This window comes from Chiloscyllium punctatum, chromosome 38 (genome assembly GCF_047496795.1).
Source record: "Chiloscyllium punctatum isolate Juve2018m chromosome 38, sChiPun1.3, whole genome shotgun sequence".
Lineage (NCBI taxonomy): Eukaryota > Metazoa > Chordata > Chondrichthyes > Orectolobiformes > Hemiscylliidae > Chiloscyllium > Chiloscyllium punctatum.
Window position 1 is genome coordinate 24,302,399 of NC_092776.1, and position 20,033 is coordinate 24,322,431.

General features: G+C 37.2%; 1 protein-coding gene across 1 annotated transcript in view; it reads right to left on the reverse strand.

Moving 5' to 3' along the window:
- Window positions 1–2,084: 2,084 nt before the first annotated feature.
- The window catches only part of LOC140463713 (pleckstrin homology domain-containing family S member 1-like), a 28,141-nt gene continuing 10,192 nt past the window's right edge, over window positions 2,085–20,033 (reverse strand). The window contains exons 7-16 of the mRNA XM_072558063.1: window positions 19,536–19,631; window positions 18,441–18,557; window positions 17,105–17,212; window positions 14,983–15,050; window positions 12,712–12,798; window positions 10,580–10,726; window positions 8,054–8,155; window positions 6,194–6,317; window positions 4,121–4,206; window positions 2,085–4,017 (exon numbers count right to left, since the gene is read on the reverse strand). Of these exons, the coding sequence (XP_072414164.1) occupies window positions 4,150–4,206; window positions 6,194–6,317; window positions 8,054–8,155; window positions 10,580–10,726; window positions 12,712–12,798; window positions 14,983–15,050; window positions 17,105–17,212; window positions 18,441–18,557; window positions 19,536–19,631 (906 nt within the window). The 3' untranslated portion in view covers window positions 2,085–4,017; window positions 4,121–4,149. The remainder of the gene's footprint in view (window positions 4,018–4,120; window positions 4,207–6,193; window positions 6,318–8,053; window positions 8,156–10,579; window positions 10,727–12,711; window positions 12,799–14,982; window positions 15,051–17,104; window positions 17,213–18,440; window positions 18,558–19,535; window positions 19,632–20,033) is intronic.

Genomic DNA, 20,033 nt, shown 5'->3' on the forward strand with positions numbered 1-20,033 from the left:
GGGCTGCCAATACAGTACAGTGCTGATATTGAAGTCTTTGCCAAGTGTAAATATTTTTATAAACAAAAAGAAATGAAACTTGGCCCAAAAACAATAAAATCAAAATACATTCTGGGTCATTTAGGTTCATTTGGAATTGTAAAGGAATATCTTTTGAACCTAATTTTCCAGAAAGGCAATGAGAAGCAATTTTTAATTGCTGCTAAAGGCACTCATAAGCAAGTTTTGTTTTTTTTGTAAAAAGAATATACTTTACATTTAAGAGAAATATATTTTGCAGTATGTAATAACTGCAGCATCTGCTGGTGATAGGGAGAACTGCATAAATGTATTGCCACACAGACATTTCTCCTTAATAGGTTGCTAACACAACAGAGAACATTTATCATCACCTCTGGGTTTTATTTTGGTAGCTTTGTTTTACCCTGTTTTGAATGTCACCATACATTAATGTCTGTCAGCATGCATACAAACAACTACCACAAATCGATTGACGCATTTATAAATAACAGCTGCAAAGGAGTGAACTACAGATTTTTACCAGGAGCATAGGCAAAGAATTGCTTTAGACCTTGGCTGGAAGACCTGGTTCATTAATGTGCAGATGAATGGGTGTCCCATTGCCTTTTGATGGCTTTGGGTTGTCTGAATATCTAAGGCTTGGGCATTGACTCATCCAGAAGAAAGATGGAATCAGGAAAAAGTGGAGTTTGTAGCGGTGGAAAGGAATGGTGTAGGCTGGGATGTGGCTTTGTCGTGGGGAGTAGAGATTAAAGTCCAAAAGTTCCAACAGCCCAAAAGATTGATGTGTTGGGGAAACCTCATTCTTAAAGACTAATGTGGCGGTTCTAATCTGATCTAGCAAGTATTAGACCATTAAAGGAAAGCTGTAGGGAAAATGATTATGGAGCAGAAGTCAGGTGATAGGTCAACTAGCTCATTTTTAATTTGGATACCACCAAATTTTTCTGCTAGATAGTTAAACCTTGTAATTGCATTTGTAACAGGCAGAGAAGAAAATATTATAGTCTTATATTTAATCATAGACGTACAGCACAGAAACAGTCCCTTCAGTCCAACTTATCCATGCCGTCCAGATATCCCAACCCAATCTAGTCCCACTTGCCAGTACCCGGCCCATATCCCCCCAAACCCTTCCTATTCATATTCCCATCCAAATGCCTCATAAATGTTGCAATTGTACCAGCCTCCACCACTTCCTCTGTCAGCTCATTCCATACACGTACCACCCACTGTGTGAAAACATTGCCTCTTAGGTCTCTTTTAAATCTTTCCCCCTCACCCTAAACCTATGCCCTCTAGTTCTGGACTCTCCAACCCCAGAGAAATTTACCCTATCCATGTCCCTCATGATTTCATAAACCTCTGCTTCCACCCGTCAGGGAAAACAGCCCCAGCCTGTTCAACCTCTCCCTGTAGCTCAAATCCTCCAACCCTGGCAACATCCTTGTAAATCTTTTCTGCACTGTTTCAAGTTTCACAACATCTTTCCGATAGGAAGGAGACCAGAATTGCATGCAATACCCAACAGTGGCCTAACCAATGTCCTGTACAGCCACAACATGACCTCCCAACTCCTGTACTCAATACTCTGACCAGTAAAGGAAAGCATACCAAACACCTTCTTCACTATCCTATCTACCTGCGACTCCACTTTCAAGGAGCTATGAACCTGCACTCCAAGGTCTCTTTGTTCAGCAACACTCCCTAGGACCTTACCATTAAGTGTATAAGTCCTGCTAAGATTTGCTTTCCCAATACTTGTCTTGTATATACATTGTTTCTTATATATTATTTACTTAAATCACATTCTATGTCATGATTTAACCCATATCACTTCAATAATCTCCCACTAGTCTATTCATTATTTTCAATAATCTGGGGTTTTCAGGTACCTCAAATAAACTTAGAAATCATGTTTTAGTGATCAGCATTATGTTAAACAGCGTATAGTGCTTTCAAATGTTAATTCTTATTGGATGTTGCATGTGCAATGCTTGAGATACAATGGAGTTTAATGACCACACTATTCTCAGGTTTTAGAATTATTTAAATAACACTAGTTTTCTGACATTTGTCAAACTCTTTATTTTCAAAGAAAAATCCTTCATAAAAAACATTTTTTATATTTTCTCAATATAACTGATACTTAATATAATATACAGTAGTAGCATTTCCTCAATGCTCACTCTGAACCCACACCTGATATCCATGATATCATGGATTCATGAATACAATTTACAATACTTGTTCACAAGTTACAGTAGGTTACATCTCAGTCTAACTGAGCCACTGGAATGTCACTTACAAAAAACATAGCTGTAATTTGATCATTAATGCAATAGCCTTGATATTTCATATTTTCAAATAACATTTCTTGCACAAAGTTCTGAAGTGTAGCTAACATTATGCTCTTTTAAATTAGTTCTTTGAGATGTAGTTTTTGAAGTACAATGGCAACAAACAATGTTATAGGAATAATAGAAAGTAAAGAATTTCAATTTATATACCTCCTTTCATTGTTTCAGAACATTACAAAGTGGATCACTATCAACAATTGCCTTCTGAAATGGAATCAATTTTCTAGGGAAGCACTCTGCTCAATTTGTGCACATCAAAGTCTCATAAACATTATAAAGTGACCAATTTGCCCATTTAAGTAATTTTGCTTTAAGAAGAAATATTGGTCAGGATATAGAAAACTACTTTGATTGGATTTAAATATTGTCAGTCATCGGACTTTTCAATGTGCACCCAAGATTATAGATGTGTTAACATCTCACTTCAACAATACTACCTTGAACAATGCCACTCTTCCTCAATACTTCAAAGAGTCAGGATGGATTATGTGTACCAGATTTAAAACAAAGAAGAAAAATGTAAAGTTTTAAAAACTGATGATTTACTGGTTAACTAAAAAAAAAGGCTTTATGACTTATTATATTTCTAAACTTCAAGAAAGAACACATGGAGTGTTGATGCTGATCAAAATGTGGATATCAGTTCTGGAGTTCTGACTGGTTTGGTTTCAGTGTCAGTGCCAAAAAATCCCTTCTAGTTGTTGAGCAGCCATAGAGTCAATAGTGTATGTATTAGCCTGTGTGCCTTGTAACTATTTTAAGTTACAGCAATCTAAATGTGGCATGAAAGTTATAGCATTAAGCCAACTTAAAGAAGCAAAAACAATATTCAAGTACTAAATCTATTCTTCACTAAATTTGAATAAAAATCAAAGAAGCTACACTTATCAACTAATATTTATGTAATTAGCAGAGTGGTGACTATTTATTGCATCTAAACCAGCCTGAATGAATATTATTATTTTGCAACAATAATAACTGTAAAATATGTAAAAAGTACATGCCAGTAGTAATAATAATTGCCTTTCAAATGAAGGACAAAATATTGTAGCAGCAACGATATTAATACATCTTCTATTTTGTCCTTTAAAAATAAATAGCAATACAAAAAAAAACATACATACAAATCCATTGTAGAGTGCTAGGCATGTTTTTAAATGCTCACCAAAAGCATCACAATTTGTCTTTCAATTATTAAATTGCCTTTTCATTAATCAAATAATGCACTGGGATTTCTTCTTGAAATCCCAGCTGGCTAAATAGAACACTTTACAGTAGCTAGCTAGAAATCACCGAGGGTTGATAAATGTTAATGAAGACTGTATTATATTTGATCTTAGCAGTTGTTTGGAGACCAAAAGGGAAATGCCAGCACGCTTGAGATGGCTCAGATGATAAACCTTTGTTGTATCTCTATGTCCTTTGACCACACAGCTTGAAGAACCGTGAAGATTCCCAGATCTCTTCAACGCCACTCTTCACCACTTTCGTAATTTAAAATATTAAAGGTCATGAAGAATGAGTATAAGAACAAATGCAGATGAATTTCTGATGGATGATTTGACTTGATCAATATTGAACATTGACAGTTCCATGACCAATGGTACTTTGATTATACATCATCCAAATTACAACCCTGTGTAATAAACAAAGAAAATATAACTTGCCTTTAACATGTTTTGCATAGGTTCAAAGAATACAAATTTACTTTGCTGACTGATAAGGTAAATGGGACTTACATCTAATTAGTTTTCTTCATTTTTTCATTTCACGATAATGCTCCTCGAGTTGGTGCTTCAGATAGTCGCAATATGGTAACTATCATCTGGGGAAACAATTGTTTTTGTCAAGTTACAGTTCCAGAAATACACTTAACATAATTATTCCCATGTTACCAGAGAACAAGCAGATATTTGAAACATACAATTTTTGTAATTATCAATCTGAATTCATTCAAAAACATAACATTTGTCCTTATTATCACCCCTCACCCTATTATATATATTGGCATTTTCTTATTGCCCTTTTCAGACTAATTCCCATTCTACAGCTAAAACTTTCTGCATCTGTGTGTGACATTTTATTGATATATTTACCTGGACATTGAGCCCACTCATCCTTATTTCCCCCCACCACCAATTTCTTTGGACATTCACTGTTTCTAATATTTCACTCAAGTTGGTACAAAACTGGCCAGGTCTTAAAAGTATCCAATTGATTTGCTACTTCCTTAAAGCCGCCCCCATTTGGTTTCAGGGCCTTAGATTATTGACCAGCATTCTCCTTTAGATTGTGTGCCAAGACAGGAATGTACAGCTGAAAGATCCTCATTTAGATGGTTGGGGTGCCTAGTCAATGCTTATGTTTCACTGAAGCTGTAATTAGCTCTTGTCAAATAGTCTAAATGCAACATTTAAAACCCCAACTGTATAAAGTGACATGAATAAAAAACTCTCTCAAATCACTGACAAACTCAGTTACACCAATATTAATGAAATAAACCTCTTTGGAAATAACCTAGGGGTATTTCCAAATGAGATTTTCTTGGGAAATTAACTCACATAAAAACAAAATTCTGCTACTCAACAAGTAATATGTAATTAAAATGGGAAAAATTAGGCAATATGATGGAGGTAAAAAATCATTTACATAGCATGTTGCATGCTATGAAAAAGGAAAAGGAAACTGCAGATTATTCTTGCAAGATTGAACGAGCCAAAGATTTTTCTCATCTGTGCTTTTCTTCTTTAATGACCTACAGAGGCCCCTCAATCTATCCTAACTTAAATTAGTTATTGCTGTTGAATTTTAATTGATACATATGCTTTTGATTTATTCCCAACATACAATTTAAGAATTAAAATGGCGATTTTTTCTGCTCTTTCTGAAGTTCACCTCAATAGTTTCTTTGCTCCATGGAATAATCAATCAGTCATGAGCCCTTCAATGGGAAGGTTTTTCAATGGCCATCCTTTTCTGTGCAACACCACTTGGTTGCCTCTCAACAATAGTGTGATTGAGATTAGTAACTTTCCACACTGAAAAATCTCAGACGTATTGCTAATTTATACAACAATGCCAATACCTCGTAGAAACTATTTAAATGATGTAAGCAACTACCATGTTAATGGCAGCAGCACAACACAAAGATGTAAGGGGCAGAATCTTTTATTTTAATCCTGCAGTAGCTCCTGCATTGAAGATCTGGAAAACCACCTGCAATATTGATATATCAGGCTCCAGCTTCACTTTGAAGCTTCCACCGAGTTTTATGATGTGAAACCTATACTTGCCATTTCTTAGCTCAGCGACACAGAAGAAGAAGTGGGTGAGAGCAGGATTGGTACATAGAATCCCTTTAGTCACAAGGTATACTGACCACCTCCCTGCTGCACATGTGTACGTACCATCTTGGCAACATTGTCCAGGAAATAGCCTAAGCCCCTGAAAATTAAGGCATTTTAGAACATTTCCTTTTGTATATGGTTACCCCATACAAAATGGGCCAAGGGGCCCTCAATTACTTCTCTTTCGGACTGTGTGGTAGTGTACAATTGTCATGCCCCATATCTCAGACTGAAACTTTGTATTGCGAAATGCAGCACCCCAGAACCAATGCTGCAGTTGTGCTCTGAGTAGTATGAGTAATCACTACATATTTCAACAGGATCAGAGTGGGGGCCCCTGCTAGGAGTGATTCCAGCATTTGCTTCCATCACATTCATTTAGACAATTGAAATTTTCCTGAAGCATGATTTTACACAACTGGTGAAACAGCAGGTATCAGTCAGTACGCATTGAAGGTGTTGTACCTTGTCTTCTATCAATTTGTCGACAAACATGCGGACTTCCGCGACACCATTGATCTGAAGTTTGTTGATCGCCAAGATTTGATCTCCGAATTTCAGAGGACACCTCTTATCTGAAGACATGACACTGTTGCCAAGAAAAAGAATTTTGTTAATAAGCACTGCTCTCAATTCTGACAATTATCTTAATAGAAGAAAGTGTACCAGCAGAATTAAGGGGCTCTTGTATTGCAGTGGTAGTGTCCTTAACTGTGGGTTCAAGTCCCACCTGCTCCAAGGGGGCATGTCATAACACCTCTGAACAGGTTGGTTAAAAATATCTACTAGAAGAATTGAAAGATCAAATACAGACATGAGAATTCGTGACTGATGTAAGTTAAACCACAAGGTGGCATCAGCTTCATTACTCAAGGGTTTCCTCAGCTATCAGAGTCATGACAGAAACTGACCTTTTAATGGCATTAGGAATGAGGAATTAATAGAAAATTAAATTGCTGCTGTCTTGATTCAGAGATAGAGAGAGAGAGAGAGACTGGAATTTCATAACAGGTTTGCACAACCTTACATACAAATATTTGTTGACAGATACAAAGCAACATGTAAGAACGTGTGGGCTGAATCACACCACCGAAAGCATTTGCAGCCTGAATTTCTGTTTAGTAGATAGAAATTTGAAAGCTTTATTATAAAGCTATGATTCTCACTTCTTAAATGTTTCCTCAATCCAGTCCAATCAGGTAAATGTTTACAATCATGGGTGTAAGAGGAAAATCTGTTCCTTTTTGCATTGAAGATCTGGAAAACACAGTCTGCAATGTGGATGTACCAGACTCCAGCCTCATTGAGGTTGCCATTTAGCTTTATGATTAGATTAGATTACTTACAGTGTGGAAACAGGCCCTTCAGCCCAACAAGTCCACACCGCCCCACCGAAGCGCAACCCACCCATACCCCTACATTTACCCCTTACCTAACACTACGGGCAATTTAGCATGGCCAATTCACCTAACCTGCACATCTTTGGACTGTGGGAGGAGCACCCGGAGGAAACCCACACAGACACGGGGAGAACGTGCAAACTCCACACAGTCAATCGCCTGAGGCAGGAATTGAACCCGGGTCGCTGGCGCTGTGAGGCAGCATGCTAACCACTGTGCCACCACGCTGCCCTAATGATGTGAAATCTATACCTGCCATTTCTCAACTCAGAGGAAGGGTGAGAGCAGGATTGGTGCATGGAGTCTCTTTAGTCACAAGGTATACTGACCACCTCCCTGCCATGTGTATATGTACCATCTTGGCAACCTAGTCCAGGAAATAGCCTAAGCGCCTGAAGGATACATTAAAGGATTCAAACAACATTGTGCCCCTTGCAAGATTTGAATAAAAAGTATGAACAACCCACATGTGGTATGAATTGTTTTAAAGATAAATAATCAGAACAATTTTCTAACCGTTAATTCTGCATTTATATATGTAAAGTTGCAATTTGTAAAGTAAGCAATTCATGCATCACCTTTGAAAAATACACCAGACTCTACTCATAGCTCCCCTGTCACTAAGCACTGCTAGAGGTGATACACAGATTGCTATTTTATGCATACACATAAGAAGTCCAGTTACTACATTTTCCTTCACCATTCCAAACTCCAGGAAATATTTGATGCCTGGGCAACACTGCTGTTTTTATTTAAACTCTGAGCAAATGCGGTGCATATTTTTAATCTGAAAATTTTCACATTGATCAACATGGCATTCAATTAAGCAGAATCAATTTTTGAAAGTGTGAGAGTTAATTTGAATATTTACTTGAATGTTTGTTCAATAATAGAACATTGGAATGAAACAATGGGAGTTCCTTACCAGATTTTCTGACTTGCTTGTTGAATTGACAGATTGTTTTTCATATCATTCCGGTGGACTATAACATCCAGTTTCTCCAGCTTTGGTTCTTCTGTAACATTGCTAAATAAAATAAATGTTGATACCCACTAAGTGAAAATATTATCAGAGTTTTTTTGTTTAGAGATTCACACTGAATCCCAACACTCCACAGAAGGCTAAAAATTGTTAAAATGATTTTGAAAGATATTGTACTCTAGTACTTAGTGAAAGATACTGCTTTAGTTTTAACATACTGCTCGAGAATCATGGTTTCGGAAGCCAAATGTTAAACTACGGAAGGGCACAGAAATTAAAAATCTCATCCAGAGGTGTCCCATGTGTTAAGCATGGAGCAGAATTCGGAACCAATTTTTCATCAGTGCATTAAGATACTACTGCATTTAATACAGGGAACTTTTTCAAATTTTCATGTACAATGGGAAGGTGAGTCATGCATCTTTCTCAACATATTCAGTGACCACAGTCTTTGGTGGGTCAATGTGGACTTGATGGGTCAAATGGCCTGCCTTCGTACTGTAGGAATTCTAAGACTCTTGTACAACACCAGGAGGTTTTGAGCACCCCATTTCAATGCTTGTTAAATTTCACTTTCATCAGGCAGCAGAGAAATCCCTCAGAGTTTACAAATGATGTAAGCAGCCTATTGGTCCTCTGGGGAGAAGTTAAACTTTGTTTTGGAGCAACTGAAGTCAATACGAAATGTACACTTTAACTGAGCATTTGTGGACTTTGTTTAGTTAATGGAACAGCTCTGTTTGAACAAATTTTTGGACTGTCTATTTGCAAAGTGAGGAACGTTCTCCGCAGTGGACCTCTGTATTACTTAAAGGCGAGACAGCAACAACTTGCTTAAAAAGTACATAATATTGAAGGTGAATTCAATATTATGTGCACAGAAAATGGAAAGATACTCTTCAGGAATCTAAAACTAGTAGATTGACCTCTGTCAGAATATATTTGCCATATTCAGTAAATAGAGGGACAGATGACATTCATCAATGGAGAAGAGTCCAAAATGTTTGTTTATATAGTCTGCATGAAGTGCATACCATCTGAGTTCCTGGGCTACATACATACAGTTTAAATGCATGTTTCCCAAGTTGCCAATATCAACAATTTCTGACTCCAAACTTAAGACAACTGGTTGAAAATAAACTTTTCTAAAACTCGAGGTTCAGAAAGTTCAAAATGGTGAAATCCATGGACCAAAAAAGAAAAGCACAAATGGAAATGCATTGTTATGGTCTGACTGACCACCATCCCCACATCCAGGGTTCAGGCTGATTTATGGCCTACAACTCAGTGTGAATGGTGCAGATACAGAGAAAAGCACAGAGGCCAGTGATTTCAGCTAATCCTGCATACAGGCTTGAATATTAGGCAGAGCTAACATCCTCATCAACCTTTGTGTTTACTTCTTGGTACTTGCATTGAACGTCTATCGTGGGTTAGGACAAAATAAATTGTAGCTACCATATACTCCCAGTTAATGTATTCCATTTGAATCCTTTGATTGATCTCAGAAGTTTATGACCATTTAAACATATTCATATTAAGACAGAAGATATTCGTAGCTATCAGAATGTCAAAGCAAATAGACACGGACACTTTCAGACTTTGGCTAATATTGGGAGTCTGAGCATTTTGGTTAATGAAGCATAATATTCTGTACCTAATGCCAAGATAAATTGATCTTGAGAAAATAAATAAAAACCGGGTTTGTTCATGCTGTATCTCCATCCTCACAACCCTAAGGCAATATGTAGAGTCTGCCAAATGGGAGACTGCATGCTGCAGAAATATGTTAAATGTAGACTGACTGAGTCTTAAGCCACATACTTTATTCAATTCTAAAACTTGCATTTTTGCTTTGCATGGATCAATTTGAATCCCAGGCTTGATATTACACATTGCGGTCAGCAGAGTGTGTGTTAGGGGCAGGGGGAGTGTGTGTGGGCAGAAGCCCAGAATTAGAGGTTAGTATGCTCTTGAGGCTCAGAGAGGACAGTGAACTCAGGAAACTTCAGGATTGCCCATGTTTGTATATGCACACTCTTAGAGCTCTTAAAGAGCCCAGTCAGATTCACTACAAGGCCAGCGGAGGGGAATGGGAAAGTGATGACTGGAGGGAAGGAATGAGAAATGTTGGAGGCAGTCAGCAGTGGGAGTGGAAACTAGAGCTGTCATATCATGTTCCTCTGAAACATTGAGTCCAGGTAACATCATTATTTACTCTGTGCACATTTACTGCAGGAACTCTCATCCTTTCTCCTTTTTGTCTACTTAAAGAAAGCAAGTTCAGATTCGGACATGGTGGGAAACAGTCCAAATGTGCCTTATTCTCTCCACTCTCTTCTGTGAAAGGAGAGAGTTATAATCGAGGAACAAGTCTTAAGGAGAAAAGAATAGGCGCAGAAAATTTTCAATGATACATTGCATACATGAAACATTAGTTTAATGAAAATTCAGAATGTTTTCTCACACCTGTGCCATGTTTTCTGGTAGGTTAACTCCTTTCTCTTCTCGTTTAACAAATTGGAATCCTCACTGACAGCATGTTGAAGTGATGATCGCAGGGGACATTGCTGATGTGAATTCAGGTGGATATCATCTGGCACAAATACTCCACTCCTGCAGCAACATTAACAATTTGTTAGCCAGAATTCACCACATAGAAACATAACATACTTTATTGCAAACACTAAAATTGATAAGCCACACGCACACACTACAGACAAACAAAGAACCAATGTTTATATTAGAGTATTAATAATTTTGATCCCAGTTCTTGCAACTTTACTAGAAAATTTTGTCCTAGATGAATTGTTGATGAAAAACATTATTTTGTAATTGTCAGGAGTGAGACTGTAATACACTTTCAGAGTCCAGATTATATTACAAGTTTGGATTTGTCATGGGTCCGTGTGACTGGAAGGATGTGCAATAGGTGAAAAGCTAAGGTTTGTAGAAATTTATTGCTTATGTTGGTTTTTGGCTTCACTAACAACACTTAAATTCATTACTCACCTCAGCACTACACTTCAAAAACAAGAAACAGGGTTCAATTCATTTATTTATCTAGAAACAGTGTTCAACTGCGGTTGAAATCTGTAAATGTTTATTTAAGATCAACATTGCAGATCACTCAAGGTCAAAATTCCACTTTGCCGCACCCTGGCAATTTATCACAAAATTGTGCACTTCCAGTGTGTTGTTTCCCAGCATAGCAACACCCTTCCTTCAAAATGATGGTGTTATTCTTAAGTCAAGGCTTTATTAAGAGATATCACAGAGTGAACCCAATCAGTACAGAGAGTGGGCAGTGATGAGAGGGTGGAGTGCAGTTTCTACGAGGGAAGAAGAGGCTTCTGAAACTACAACCTTCACGTTTTTAAAACATTGTATTACTGAATCATAAAAAACAAATGTTGTAAAATGTTTTATTACTATCAAATGGAATTGCATTGCAGGATCAAATCCAAACTCAGGCCAGTCTGCGGAGTTATTCTGAACAATGATCAGACTCCAATCCACAGCATTGCAGAATGATAGACACTGAAAAGTCGCTGACATTGTCTATATTGCTTAAATATTAACCAGAGTCAGCTGTCAGCCAAAAAATATTATAAACAAAATAATTGAGAGAGGATCTTATTACACTTTTTGCAGAATTTATTTGGCAGGTGATATTGTCAACAAGAGTAAATCAAGGTTTATGAATTGAATCTTATTTATTTTGATGCTGTTATTGATATTTGCTCATCTTTACCATAGTAATTTAATCTTTATGGTATTTATTAAACCAACAATAAACTTTGTACTGGTAATAAAATTTCATCTATGTTTTATTACAGTGAGCCTAGGAAACATCTTATGTCAGGGTTAGACTCCTAGGAAACATCTTATACTTTATACATTAAAAATATAGAGTCCCATAGGCTGCTCTCTCATAAAAGAGAGATCATGAGTTTAACTTGAAGGTCACCAAACCTCAGGAAAGGTTGACAAGGCAGGCCCTTCATAGTGACTTTGTCCAATGCAGGAATTGAGCCCTTTTTGCGGAAAGCATGTGCCTGTCACATTGACCTCTTAAGAAGATGACCTCCCACAGATCATAAAACCTTATGACCCTGCTCCAACAGTTACCTGATGAAACAGCAGTGCTCCAAAAGCTAGTACATTCTTCCAAATAAACCTGTTGGACTACAATCTGGTGTTGTGTGATTTTTAACTTTGTCCACCCCAGTTCAACACCAGCACCTCCACATCATATTCTGACAGGGAGAGCATTAGAAGGTATCAGCAGCAATGAAACCAATACACCTTCCAATAGATAACTCCTAGCGTGTTTGGACACATGCTAAGACATAACATAAATACAAACCTCTTTGTAACTTATTCAGCATGTACTATTACACTGATAATAATTAGCATATAAATCTTTCAAACTTCCATTTGGTAGTTTTCACAGGACCAATCTCATCTTATTTTTGATTCCCCACAATATCGTTTGTATTTTACATTTCTAACCTGCACTGGAAAATTAACCCATGTCAATACTGATTTTACATTGTATTGTTCTTACAAATTTTAATGTCATTGTCAAATGTACCTACTTGGTTAAATTGGTAAAATTTTCTTCTTCTTCTTCGTCAATCTGTTCTGAACAGTCGAAAGAGGAGTTGGTGCTTGTGCTGCTGCGACTGTAAGGAAAATCAAACAATGAATTGCAACTGTTTTTGTTTTCTGATAGGCATCTGATGGCTGCACACAGTCACTTCATTTACCATTTCCAATAGATTTCAACAGATGATACTGTACATACTGGCGTCTATGACTGAAGAGGATGAAATATAAAAAACCCCTTCAATATACAGTTAGTTATTTTTTATTTGGTCTACTCCAATCTTAATGTCAACTGTCTTTACTGATGGGTATGAGTAATCCATTACATTGACTCAGTTGTTCATGAATGGTCTCAAAATATATGATGTGGATGTGCCTGTGTTGGACTGGGGTGGACAAAGTTAAAAATCACAAAACACCAGGTTATAGTTCAACTGGTTTATTTGGAAGCACTAACTTTCAGAGTGCTGTTCCTTCAACAGGTAGCTAGCTGATGATCAACTTTCATTTTAGAATCAAAATCGTGAATGAAAATGATTTGAAGAATAGAGATTATTTTATTCATTTTTCATAAAGACTTTATAGTGTTTTTTTGCTTTAAAATGTTAACTTGGTACTAACAGTTAGTACGTTGTAATATTTTCCTATGTTATGGCACTTTGTTTGGTTTTGATTGTTGTAGAGCAATTACAAATCATTTTCAGTGGATGTACGTTCACTTGATAGACACATGAATGGGAGGCAAAGAGAGGGATAGAGACCATCCATGGGCAATAAATAGCATGTCTTAATAAGGATTCGAGTCAGCACAAGGTTGGTGGGCTGAAGGGTCTGTTCTTGAGCTATATTGAATTGTATGCTATTCTATATAGCTGACAGTCCTTCATTTGAAAATGACCAATTTGTTGTGATCTTGGCATATGAGAGAAAGGGCAGACTTCTCCAAAATTAAACCACCTAGCAGTGAGATGTGGTTTCTACAGACACTGTAGAAAGACACTACTAAAGCATCAACTGCAGATTGGCACAGCTTAAATTACTTCAGTATTTAAATATGAATCATAATTTAATTTCAATCCTAATTAATCCCAACAGCCACATAGTCATCAAGATTTTTAATGGTATTTTGAATCAAGTAATTCAAATATCCATAACTAAATTTATGCCTAATAATGATCTTTGAAGTATAATAGTAACAGGAAAATTAATTCAGTTGAAAAGGCACTGATTACATGAATTAGAAAGACAAGTCTTAAATGGTACTAGTGTTGGTCATGTACAAGAAACAGTTGCCAGCTGGTCTTTACTAATATGCCAAGTGATGCACATTTAGCTCGTAATTAACTTGTGCCTCTTTGCCTGCCATATTGGAGGATTACAAGATTGTTCAGTTGTTTTGTGACCAAGGTTCTAGAGGTGGAGTCTTCCCATGACCTGACCAATGTTGGTGAGGACATTGAGAGAATTGAGTGAGATCAGCAGTGGGTTGTTTCTCACAATCAAAAGCAAAAAGTCCCATTTTCCAACTAAATATTAACAGCAAGGGCAGTGAGAATCCCAGTTACATACATCAGTACATATTAAAATCCTTATTATTACTCTGTCTCACTTTTTTGATGTACAGTTTCCTCTTCAGAGACAAGACAGAGTCAATGCCCGATGTAAAAGTCAGAGTGGTAACCTGGTGCTCTAGCTTACCACTTACTCCTCCAGCCCTCCAGTCACGAACATCATAGGTTACTCTCCAGGAATAGTGACCACATTCATCCCTCCCTGCCCCATTTCCAAACAAACCATTCAAGATAGCTGTGGCTAGCCAACGCTTGATAGGATACATAGCAGACCTTTAAGAATGACACTGACCCCAGGAATTCCAGGGTATCCTGCCAGTGGTTAGTACATACACCAGTGGCAAGTGGGAGTATATGATAGGGGTGTGGAGCATAGACACTTAGGAGAATTTAAGACAATTGCAAGGGTTTGCTGAGTGAAACTTGCCAAAAAGATGTCACTTGGCTGATCTCTGGTAAGATTCAGCCCTTGGTTTTGTTCAGGAATTATTAAACAAATACTGACATCAATTGTGTCTATCCTCTAGACTATTCCACTGCACTTAGAAGAAATTACACAGGGAGAGTTTTGCAATGTCTGAGGAAAGAAAAATGTAATTTAAAAGAAAATCAATAAAAATACAATGACATTTCATTTTCAGTTATTGAATTTATACTCAGATTCATCTGTATGATCTTTCTATTACTTACATTGAAGCCATGGGCATGTAGATTCCAGAGTCTTGAGATTCCGGCCTTTCATTTTTCCATTGATGTATCTGTTTAAAAGAAAATTACAACAATCTTTGAGTGTTGATATAAATTAAGCTTAATATTTAAAGGGGAAATTTACAAACCCTGCAGTTATTACAATAAAGGGCATTAAATTAGTATACAATAAATTTAAAACTCATTTTTACAGATATACAGAAATGTCTGTTCTGAACAAGAATCACTGGATTCAAAACCTTAACTCTGTTTCTTTCCACCAATACTGCCAGACCTGCTGAGTTTCTCCAGCACTTTCTATTTTTATTTCAGATTTCCAGTATCCACAGTTTTTGGCTTTCATTGAAACATGTCTCTTTTTCTTTTGTCATGGTTTTCTTTGTAAATAAACAATTATGATTCCGGTTGGAATATCCATTTTGATGACTTGCAAAGATTTACAACTAAGGTTTTCTGAATAAAATTTAACTTTCCTGCAAGTATTAACATCTGACTTAAATATCAAATTTCTAGACATTGGTTCAGCCACTGTTGGAATATTGTGTGCACCTTCCTATTGGAAAGATGTTGTGAAACTTGAAAGGGTTCAGAAAAGATTTACAAGGATGTTGCCAGTATTGGAGGAATTGAGCTATAGGGAGAGGCTGAACAGGCTGCAGCTGTTTTCCCTGGAGTGTCAAAGGCTGAGGGGTGACCTTTTAGAGGTTTAAAAAATTATGAGGGGCATGGATAGGGTAAATAGACAAAGACTTTTCCCTGGGGTTGGGGAGTCCAGAACTAGAGGGCATAGGTTTAAGGTGAGAGGGGAAAGAGACCTAAGGGGCAACTTTTTCACACAGAGGGTGGCACGGGTATGGAATGAGCTGCCAGAGGAGGTGGGGTGGAGGCTGGTACAATTGCAACATTTAAGAGGCATTTGGATGGTTGTATGAATAGGAAGGGTTTGGAGGGATATGGGCTGGGTGCTGGCAGGTGGGACTAAATTGGGTTGGGATATCTGGTCAGCATGGACGGATTGGACAGAAGGGTCTGTTTCCATGCTGTACATCTCTATGACTCTAAATCTTGCATGTCATTATCCTCTTAATATCTTGTCAAATCAATCTGAATTAATTTTAGTATATTTACTCTATAAGTTACTTATAGTTGTAGGTGTCCATCAAATGAATCATGTCAGTGCAGGAGACTGGTACATTTCCTATTTTGATAAACCAAAGTCACCCTCAGACACTCCTGACTTAGATTGCTAAATGCAGAATATTACCCCTCTCCCAAGCTGAGAAGAACAAGGAGATTCTAACATTCAATTTGTCCTTTCACTTCTTACGCAAACTGTTGGCTTACATGACTCCCTTGATTGACAGAAAATGTTTTTAAGTGCACTTCTGCCAACCATTTCCAGGCGATGTATAAAGTTTCTGTTTGTATTCAAAACATTTGGCCTTTCATCAGATCCCTACAGTCTAGAAGTAGGCCATTCAGCCCATCAAGTCCAATCCTGACCCTCTAAAGACCATTCTCACTGAGATGCATCCCACCCCTGTAACCCTGTATTTCCCATGACTAATCCAACCAGCCTGCACATCCCTGAACACTATGGGCAATTTGCATGGCCAATCTACCTAACCTGCACATCTTTAGACTGTTGGACGAAACCAAATCACCCGGAGGAAACCCACACAGACTCAGGGAGAATGTGCAAACTCCACACAGACAGGTGGCTGAGAGTGAAATTGAACCCAATTGCCTGGTGATGCGAGGCAGCAGCTACTGTGCCGTCTCACTACTATATTTTAAAAACACAGAACTGGGGAAGAGATATCCATGTGATATTACTTTGCGTATTTGCATATTTCCAGTGGGTTGGCCTGCCTAAAAGAACAAATCTATCCTAAATACTGAGTCCTTATAAATAAAAAAACAAATCCATTTTGAACTTCAGTCATGCTAGTTAGATTTCCTAATTGGAAGAAATTGATCATTCAATAATCTACAAGAACATATCACTATGCATTAAACATTAAACTCATTAATGTGTAAATAAAGCCACATATCTATATTTACATAAAGTATAGGAATTATTTTAAATCCACAAGACACTTACAGCTGCTAGAATATTCTTTGGTGTATCATAAATATTTGAAGGGTCCTCAAGTTGCGGAGGCAGTGATAAAGAGCGTGGCTTTTCTACATTATATGGAGATGTGGTGGGCTGTAAACAATCAAACAAAAGTGAAAAAATAAAATATTTTTATCATGTTTTCAAAGGAATTGTGTCCACATTTGATTTCAACTGCTATACAAAGTATAATGTAGAATGCTGATTAAAGTCGAACATAAACAATAGGCACACAAAGCAAAAATGTGAATAACGTTCTGTAATGCCATTTGAAAAGTTGATACATTATTAGGTACAATTTGGCACCAATTTTAACAAACTTGATAAAAAAGCAATAACCTATAATAGTAGGTTATAGAATTTATATCAGAGTCGACACTGTAAAGTCAAAAAGCAGTTAAAACTTTGTAGTAAAAGGTAGGAGTTAAAAGGCTATACTAAATGATGGTTAAATAACTAAGTTTGGTACTGATTTTACTAGGTACTATGTGAACTCATGCTATGTCTCTGACATTTGTAGTGCATGATGGTTCACTGAAAACAAATAACCCAGGCAATGACTCCATACCAGTCAGGACTTTCAGAATGACTGAGATCTATGAAAAGAGAATTCACAAAAAGTCCTCCTATGCCAACTAGAAGGGAAGGGCTTCTTCTGGATTAACCTCCAAGTGAAAAACTGGTGAGAATGGAACCCACACTCAAGGAAATAAGCATTGTGGGAAGTTGGAGTCTATGGAATCACCTAACAGAACCTATACAATGAGTCCACTAGATTATGCTTAAATAGTTGAATGATGAGGGCTTGACTTATAATACATTGGACCATTTACCTTGGTAAAGTAGCAAGAATGAATCTTGCATTCACCTGGAGGATTTGGACTTTGAAAGGTAAGACTACAGAGAATGTGGTGTAATGTATAAGTGCAATATGAGGTTTCCTATTGTGTTAAATGGGTCAGGAGCTACACTTTCTGCTCTTTAGTGTATTAGTTGCCTACTAAGCATTATTTAGTAAAGTTGAGCTTTGTTGATTTGTGAGAACAAAATTCAGAAAAAGTGAAATTGTATTGAGCAATGCTTTGCTTAGTTCATTAGGAATTCATATTTCTTTTTAAAACCTTATAGTTTCTATGGGGATCATAGCAATGGTATTATCAATAAACATGGCTTTTTTGAACTACTTTTAAAGTTAAAGTTACCATGGTTTCACAAATGAAATCACCTGGAGTTTTCAGCTCATGTAAAAACAATTCTAAATGATGATATATGTAATTAAACAACAAAATGCAGTGACTATTACAAATGTAGTGACTGTTACCTGGGAAAGTCGTTTAACCATCGTTTTAGGATTATCATAAATAGATGTGTCCATTTCTGATGAAGCAGATGCAACATGTGGTTTTGGATTAATCCAGTTAGTTTTTCTCTGGTTACTCTGCAAACAAAAACAGATGCTTTAAAGTCATTTGATCCATTTAATGAGACCTTAAGTCCATAAGAAATAGGAACATGAGTAAGCTGTTTGGCCACTGGGCCTGCTCTGCTATTCAATAATAAGACCACTCAAATCTACACCATTTATTGTGCTTTCAGAACCACATAAATGCAAGGGAAGATGTACAGCACAGTCAGTGCAAAACACTTTGAACACATTCTGAAACAGTTACATAAAGAACTGAATAGGTAAGGACAGCTGATTTCCTTCTTCAAAGGTATTCGGGCACTGGGTGTTTCTTTCAATAACATACAGTTAGTTTCATTATCATTATCACAGACATTAGCTTGTTTAATTATTCAAATTAAATGCCTTGTCATTTTGGTGTTTAAACCTCTGCCACTGGATTATTAATTGATACATCTGGATGGTACAGTTGGTAGCATTCACACCCGGTGTGCTGGGAAGATTGAGAATTCCAGTCCCACTTCAAGAGTGAAGCATTAGACTTCAGCTTGGCATTCAGTGGATCATTCAGGGAGTGCTACACTGTTGGGTGTCCCATCTTTTTGAAGAAACATTAAATCAGGGTCCCCGCTAAAAATCAATTTTCCCTGATACAATAAAATTAATAAATAAAGATTCAATTTTGATTATGAATATGGCTGCAGAAAGTGCATGAAAGAAGTTACTGATATCCTGAAAAAAATCTCTGAGCTTTCAAAGTAACATGATTGATAACGGTCATAAGTTGTGAGGGTGAGAAGTATCCAATCCCCACCTCCTGCTCCACTGCATCGAATCTGTGGCACACAGAAGCCGACCATGCGACTAAAACAATGTATGCTGATGCTAATGCCCCACCCAACTCTCCATACACAGCATGTGTCTCTAAATATAAATTTCCTTCCTCTTCACTATTAAGCAAATAGTATAATTTATGTACAAAACACTTCAAGTATTGCATATCAACAGTACCTCTAGAATAGAAGTATAAATTGGATCAGTTATGCCTGGTGAAGGCGTTCCTGGCTGTGGGTGTTGCTCAATATTGGCACATTTTCCAGAACCACCCTGTAAATAAGTAAAGGATCGGTAAGGTCAGAACAGTCTGACAATGTACTGCTGAAGCCCATTTATTATCAGCTTTCAGTATTATAGGGTGCAATAGGATTTGCTATAGAATAACATTTTTGTCCGAAACTGCTAATTCAAGCTATCTGATATGAAACATTTAAACAATATATCAGTCTTTTGGTGTTTTAGTAATCCTACGAAATCTACAAGAGTGGCAGCAACCTGTCAAACTCCTGCAACAGCACCTTGCAAAAGTGCGGTCTGCCACACAGAAGGACAAGGACAGTGAATACCTGGGAAGAACACCATGTTCAAGTTCCCTTCTCAGGATTACATCATTCCAATTTGGAGATACAATGTTGTTCTTTCACAGACACTGGGGCAAAAACTGGGAACTCC